Here is a 7,871-nt window from a genome sequence, read left to right as displayed (position 1 = left end):
TCTTATCCCACCGTGGAATAAAGCATTTATTTCATTCCTCTCACCACCCCAAACTGTAGAAAGAAACTCTTTTCATGTACTTCAATGTGCAATCAAGCTGGCGATTAAGCTGAATCCATCTTAAAATATCTTATTATTCCCCCCCCCCATATAATTACACAACCAGCTTCATGTTTCTTTATCTACATTAGCAGTGCACCTCTCGCTCTGTTATTTTCTGGATTCACAAACTGGTTATTTCATTCTCTTGCAATGCTACAGAAACAGATCAAACTCTGCTCGTTCCCTACAGGAGCCCTTCAGTGTTTGTCCCTTTTCAGAAGGGATTCAAGAGTCCCTGGCACTGTTTTAGAAACAAAGGTCAAGTGAAACAGTTTTGCTCACCCGTGATTTCCAAAATATGGGAGAGGGCTCTCTCCCCATATTTGTAGTCTGAAGTTGCCTGCTCTGTAGTAATCCTGATAAGGTTACGTGTTATACTCCATTGCTTCATATTTGTACTGTGGTTGCTGTATTTGTTTCTATTTATATAACTCCTCTCGATACTCTCTATTCCTGGGCTGCTCCAGGGTAATCTTTGCTCCTGCTTGGTAGATGTACTTTTTAGTTGCTTTATGTCCCAATAAAAGATCCCCCAAATATTTCGTTCTATCTCATACCCTGCAGTTTCGAAACTCCTGGCAAATATTATTGTTGACATTTCCACAAATATGCGAATTTGTAAAACTGAACTTTTTGATGTTGTCAGACTACTAGAGAAGTATCACCAAAGTAATTTCTGAAACCACATCCAGCACCAGCAGACTTTTTCAGTATAAAGATCCTCATTAATGAGACATTTTATATTATTTTGTCATTGATCAATTAACGCAAGAACTTCTGCAGAAAAGGTGACCACAGTACTCCACATCTAGTCACGTTTTATCACCTGTTAAACTCCTTAAGGTGCATGTAGCTCACTAGCTGATTTATTCCTTTAGTTTCCCAGAGCCTCTTTGCACGAACTGCTAACTTCCTCATGCAACGGAGAGCCATAATTATAGTTTCAAGGAATCTGAATAGAAATTTCAATTTACCGTATTGTTTCCGAGAAATACAGAGCGCATTGTAGATAAATGTCAACAGTAAACATAAAGCAAGCTTAGCTCTAAATTAGGCGTATATATCGCGCATGACCCATGCGATAGAGCTATAGGCTTGACCATGAGGTTAAACATCCTTGTTTAACACCTGATCTTCTGGCGTGCCATAAAAGCCGCTGCCTCTGCCTAGGCGGGGCATTCGTCACGGCAAGCGAGCTGCTTTACTAAGGCACCACTTCAGCTTCGGCTCGGTTAAAATTAAAGCAAATGCTGGTGGAGCTCGAGGCAGGTCTGAGAGGACCCTGTTTAGCAGCAGAGGTAAAAAAGAAGCGAGGAAGAGGGCTTTTACCTTTCGACGGTCGCCTTTGTCTCAGCAGCCACCGTGCGAAACCCTGGCGGTAGCTCGGATTTCTGTTTAAGCGAGGAGTGCAGGGCGCTATGGCTGGGAGGGAGAAAGCTCGGGGCTTCGTCCAGGATATTGGGCAGGATGGCGAAGTGGGAAGACAGTTATGGGAATAGCAAGAGAAAGTGGCTGTGGTCACGTCGCCCGGTTTTAATAACTCAGATTTTTTAGTGATCTTCACACAGCGCAATATGTAGATGGTTTCACCAAACATGCATCAGACGTGCCGTGCTGCTTGGATTACTGTTCTGTATGTTCCTTAAGAAGAAAAATGCGCAAGGCTTCATATTTCACAGAGGTTTTTAATCAGAAAACACAGCAGTGTGACAGAGCATATACTAAACGTGACAGACAGTTTCAGGAGATTACTTCTCACTTGAAAACAATAGGAACTGATTTTGCGGGGCTAAAATCTTTTTCGAAGAGTAAAAATCTAAATTAACGTATCTTCTTTTAAGTGCTATTTTGTAGCTATCTATTCATTTTACACGGATTTAATACCTTCTGTTTTGTGCGATTAAAATCTAAACTATTCCAAATAAAGCACTTCTTTAAACTGCTCGTCTCTCGAACAATTAGGATCTATACAAAGGTTTCATATTAAACTCATTCCGATAAGGTGCTGAGCGTCGTTAGCTCCCATTGTAGCTATCGAGGTAAATGAGTTTTGGTCTTACGCATACTATCAGCTGCACTGTAACAGAAAAATTTCAAGGGTTAAGTTGTATTTTAGCTGCAAGCCATAATATAAGTTGAGGAATATCAAACGTGCTGCTTCCTAAATTTCACTGTATTCAAATATTCACATTCTGTGAGATGCATCTGTCATTAAAATGGTTTATTTCCAAAACAAAACAGAACAGAGCAGTTGGGGGAAAGCAAGTATTTCTTAAATGGCCTCTAAACTGTTCTCGAATTATGAAGTGACCAGAAAGCTTGTTGTGTTACAGCCTTATACTACTTTTTGCTCTGACCATGGTTATCTCCTGCTTGTTCTGAAGCTAGAAAAATGTATTGTTCAGTGCACGGTAAACACGAACTACTAAACTGAGCTGTTTAAAACCTCTGGCAATCAAAAACACCACTTATATTGTTTCTGGTAACTAAATTCAAAAGCAGCTTGGTGAAAGTTTAAATACACAAAGGGGAAAAGTGTAATCTACATTTAGAAAGCAAGTGACCTACTTCTACGAGCTCTTGTTAGTGTCAAAATGCAGCTATTTCCCAACGCTTCTGAGCGACATCCGCTCTCTTCGGGCCAAGCAATCTGTGACTTCAAGGCCTGCCTGGACAAGGATTTGCAGGTTACTCCTCAACGGGCTGTTTCCCCTAAAACAACACTTCAAACTTTTAAGTCCGGTCTGGGACACGGGGAGGGAGGGGGCGGGGAGAAATCACAGTAAGCTCTTTTCTTGTCTTAAAGCGTAGAAGTACAGCGACGTAAAGCACGTGAATATATAGCTTTCTTTCGCATTAATGACTCGGTACGAATAACCTAAAACGAAGTGTAACGCTCGATGCTGGCAAGCTAGGCGGGCGCGCCCGACGCGCACGCGGCCGAGTCCCTTAGCGCTTCGCGGGCGGCAGGTGCGCGGAGGCGCCGGGGCCGCGGGAGCCGCATCCCGCCTCGAGCTGCGGACCCACCTCGAGCTCCGGGAGGAGAGAGGAGCAGAAGGGAGGGAGAGGCGCCGCCGCGGTGGCTCGGGGGGTGGGGGTGGGGGGCGGGGGGCGGTCAGGGCTCGGGGGCGGGCGGCGGGCGCGGGCCCTCGAGCAGCCGCAGCACGGCCGTGCGCTTGTAGAGGCGCGCCAGGTCGCAGGCGGTGGCGCCGCGCTTGTTCTGGTGGCCCACGCGGCTGGCCGTGCGCCGCAGCAGGAACTCCACCACGGCCGCGTGGCCCTCCTGCGCCGCCAGGTGCAGCGGCAGGTTGCCCTCGGCGTCCTCGATGTTCACGTCGGCGTGAAACTCCAGCAGAGTCTGCAAAGTGTCCAGGAAGCCCGCCCGGGCCACGTCGTGGATCACGGCGAAGCCGGTACTGTCCTTCAGGTTGGGGTTCGCGCCTCTGCTCAGCAGCCGCCGGGCGATTTCGGGGTTCCCCAGCTTCATGACCTGCGGAGGAGACACGAGAGTTGAGCACCTCGGGCGGCGTGAGGACTCTCTGCTTCCCATCCTGGATCTTTATCTCTGAGCATCGCCACGGCTCCGTCTTTATTGAAAAGAGACCGAGCAGCTCCATTACAAAACTAACGATGCAGTAGGACATCTATTTTAATGTATTTTTTCCTGACTTCAGTAAAATTGCAGAAGATGTTATCACTCCAGTGGTAATAGCTTTCTGTCTCGGAGAGATTAATGTCTAAAACATGCAGGCTAGCACGTTGATACAATACCTTCTTTAACTTAGGTTATCCCAGCCTCTTAACGTACGAAAATTAAATATGGTTCGGTTTTATTTGCCCAAGTATTGAGACTCCTTTGCATTACTGTTTAATCTTGTTAAACATCAAATATGGGGCTGTCTGAGGAACAGCTATTTTACCTCAGTAACAGAAAACGTAGAATGTGTTTTTATAAACTTTCAGGTGTTTACATTGTCTGTGTATTATCATAAAACAAATATTTGTACTGTACCATAGTTCTGTCTGCTAAAAAAAATAAATCCTCGAAGAAATTTTTCTCCCCAATATCTGGGTTTCATTATGTTACCCAAAAAGGAGAAGTTAGCAGGAATGATTCAAAGTTCCATAAGCTTTCTTCTAAAACCTGTATATCACTTCATAGTTTCATAATTTCACTATAAGCAAATTGTGGTTATATTCTGTTGTTAAAAATATCCCTCATTAAAAAGCATTAATTGGATTTTCTGACTATTCCTCTCGGGGGAAAAAAAAAAAAAGCTTATTTAAATATTCTGGATTGCATCATAAAACTATTATAATTAGGAAGCAGTTATCTCTTATTTGAGGTTTAACAGCTTGTACCAATTTTCCCCAAATTTGCCAGTTTTTATTTTCTTACAACCTTTAAAAAAATTAACATGGCAATGTATAATTTCCAACCTATAGGAATAATTTACTGTTCTTGTAATTAGTTTTATTGTAAGTGTCAAACTGGGAAAAAAAATCCTTCTTTATTTCCTTAGAAACGTCCACACTGATTTAAAAATTTTCAAAGAATCTTTTATCAGCATAATCGAGCATTACAGTGCATGATATTTAACATAATGTATAATTTCTACAAGGCATTTGCTGAAATACTGTTCTCAGTGAAAAATGTGTATTAGGCTTTGTAAGAAAGGCACACCTATAGTAAATATAATTATTGCAGCATTTGGAATGTAAAGTAGCCCATTATATTGCATCTACAGACAGGAACAAAACTACAGATAAGACAGAGTGGGATTCAGGAAAAGACATTTATCTATGGCACAATATTTCGTGCACTTTTAGGTGCCATTTCTTTCAATTCTGAATAGAGATGTAAAGGAAAATAAGAGCATTGTGCTCTCTCTTTCTTTGATAAATCTGGACATTTTTGTCTCTTTTTGAGGGCCCAGGCTGTATTATTTGTGTATTCAAAACATGTATTTGGTTCAAGTGGCAGTTTTATGTGTTCGAGGAAGGCAGGCTAGGGGACTGAAGGCTTCGTTTAAAGATGCAGGGGGGAGGAAAGAAAACCTTATAAAAGGTGATGCTATTTGGACGTGGGATACAACCGTACCGCAAATGCCCTTTATTTTGAAAAGTTTCACTTGGGAGGAGGGAGGCAAAGAAGGAGAAAGCATTTATTGAATAAGTCTGATGAAGAGCATAAGGGCAGGACTTGCACTGAGGCCTGCATAGGTACACTCCATCAGAAAGAAAAAGTACAGAGGAAGACAAGCCCTTGTTTAATTAAAGATAAATCCAGAAGAAAAATATATGTTAATTTGTATTAACGTATAAGCATTCTGTCTGCTGTAAATAAGAGAGAGATTATTGAGAGATTATCTCGATTTTGGAGGCTGCATTGACAGAGAACTCTTTCGAGCGTGGTCACCCACCCACAACACATTTCAGGATGATACATAGTGAAAATAAGTAGACAGATTCTTCTGTTTTGATTTTTGTTGCGGTTCCTTAACTCAGTTATGATTAGCTTGCAATAAAAAAATATTGTTAGTACACAGATGCGTGTTAAATATAGCCGGATGCTATGTCCTTGTGTAAAATATTCCTTAGTTTAGGGTACGGACGGTTAGCTCCTTTTAGCAAAATACATTACTGTGGTACAATTCGGTTTTCAGCCCCCGTCTGGAGGATAAAGCATCTAGCTAAATGTTTCCTGCTTTCTTAAAGAAGTTAGCTTGGACAAGTTTTTAATTTAAATCCTTTCCTTCTCCCCAAAGTTGCTGCAAGTGTCTGCACTGTCATACGATGCCCTATTTAGGTGGTAATAGAGCAAAGATAATCTCACAGCTCTCGAGTTTGGGTGCAATTGTCAAATAAGGGTCATTCCTGCTTTGCAGCAAAAGGTGCTTATTTTCGAGATCTAACGTTTTGTTGGTAAGCCAAAGACCTGTAAATATCTCGAGTTCATTCGCAAGCCACACGCTTTTTGAAAAACAAAATTGCAGAAATGAATATCACCGTTTCGGGGGAGGGGGGGAGAGGAGTTAATAGAAACGATTTTTCTCATGTGTGAAATTAAAAAGTTCCCCAGCTCTACTTCCACATTTCATTACATTCCCTTAAACATAAATAACCACACATTTCCTCCTGATTTATAAATCACTTATTTCACTATTAGGTATACATTCTACCACTTTCGCCATCATTATCTGATATTACTAAAAGAGAAATCTTTCAGCAGCTCCAATAGTTAGCAGCTGGATGAGATCCAGATCCTGGCTGCACAGCTACCCACTTCAAAATTAGGACAGAGGACCCTATACGATCAGCAATGAAATAGCTGGCAGCAGTGCCTTGCCACCCGATCTAAAAATTCACAATTTTAAGCCTTAATTATGAATGAAAAGGCAAGTGATTCAGCCGGGGCTGCACCTCATTCGGCTCGCTATGAATGTACATCTAAGGTACTCGGTTCTGTGCAGCAGCTTCGAAATGAGAAAGGTCATTCGGCACAAACAGCGTATAAAGGAAAAGTACCATCTACCGCACAGCTAATCACCGAGAAAAGCAATGTTTTAACAGCATGCTGTAGGGGAAAAAAGGAACTCTAAGCTCCAAATAATAACACCGATGTGTTTACAGACCTGCTCTGAAATCCTGCTCACCTAAGACGATTTCTTTTCATCTCCTCTCTTTCATTCTTTGCCTCCTCCCCACTAAGTTACAAAATATTATTAAACTTGTAGCCCGTTTGACATTGAGGGAGATCCCCGACTGAAATAATGGTTTTGACCAGTTTTATTTCAAGTACGTCATTTTAGGGAGCTGGAGCCACTAAAGTTATAAAATATGGCATCCAACTAGTTTAAAAAACACTCGAATTTCGTCCACCAGCCTGTTTAAAACGTTGTCTTTTTGGAAACCCGGGTCACGTAGGTAGCAGTGATGAAATATTTTCTCCCTCTCTGGATACCAACCTGCAGCGCAGTCCTCCCAAATCCATTTTGTGCATTGACGTTTACATTCTTTTGCAACAAATTAGTAAGTTGCACTAGGTCCCCCTTGGCAGCCGCGGACGCCAGCTCGTTCCCAGAAGGCTCGGCCATTCTTTAGGGTGACTGACGATCGGAAAAAGAGGAGATTTTTTTTTAACCAGGCATGGCATCGGAGACTGACAGAAGGATTGGGATGGTTAATCTTCTGGAGTAGACCTTGTAGTAAATACTCGTAAAAAAACTCCTTGCCAAGAGCCCGCCCCTAACTCACACGTGATTATTCAGCAAAACTGCAACTCCGCTTGAAAGACGATTTCTTCGCTTCCACATACAGAGTAACTCTTATTAAAGACTTTGGCCACGTTAAAGGGGAAATATATTAAAAGCTATGCAATATATATGTTGTACATAACATATATACACGTACCCTGGAGCCTGAGTCAGACCTGAGATCTCTGAAGAAGAAAACAACCCACCCTGTTCACAGTCGGGATGCGAGACTTAGCCGCGGCTCCGAAGAAAAGTCGTCTTCGGCGGCGCGCGTCCCTGCCCGGCGGCTGCCGCCTCTCACCGGCGCAGCCGCCTCCGGGGCGGGCGGGCGGGCGGGCGGCGCGGGGCGGCGGGTGGCGGCGGCGGCAGGGCCGGCCGCGGCGCTCGCTCCCTCGGGGCGCCGGCGCCGGCGCCTCTCGCTTCCCGCAGCAGCGTCGATCCCGCGTCCTGGCGGAGCCCGGGAGCAGCGGGCGGGCGCGGCGGCGGCGGCAGCGGTGGCGGCGGGCGGCGGCG

At 43.8% G+C, this 7,871-nt stretch overlaps 1 protein-coding gene across 1 annotated transcript; it reads right to left on the bottom strand.

Annotated features, from left to right (window-relative positions):
• Nucleotides 1-3,217: 3,217 nt before the first annotated feature.
• On the bottom strand, nucleotides 3,218-7,638 carry CDKN2C (cyclin dependent kinase inhibitor 2C). Its single transcript, XM_013951242.2, has 3 exons — nucleotides 7,565-7,638; nucleotides 7,071-7,211; nucleotides 3,218-3,592 (listed from the first exon to the last, which is right to left on the bottom strand). The coding sequence occupies exons 2-3, from the start codon at nucleotides 7,197-7,199 to the stop codon at nucleotides 3,218-3,220; spliced, it is 504 nt and encodes a 167-aa protein (XP_013806696.2). The 5' UTR covers nucleotides 7,200-7,211; nucleotides 7,565-7,638.
• Between the last annotated feature and the right edge of the window lie 233 nt (nucleotides 7,639-7,871).

Source organism: Apteryx mantelli, chromosome 8 (assembly GCF_036417845.1).
Source record: "Apteryx mantelli isolate bAptMan1 chromosome 8, bAptMan1.hap1, whole genome shotgun sequence".
NCBI lineage: Eukaryota > Metazoa > Chordata > Aves > Apterygiformes > Apterygidae > Apteryx > Apteryx mantelli.
Note: the sequence above shows the minus strand (reverse complement) of the source record. Positions and strands in the feature narration are given on the sequence as shown.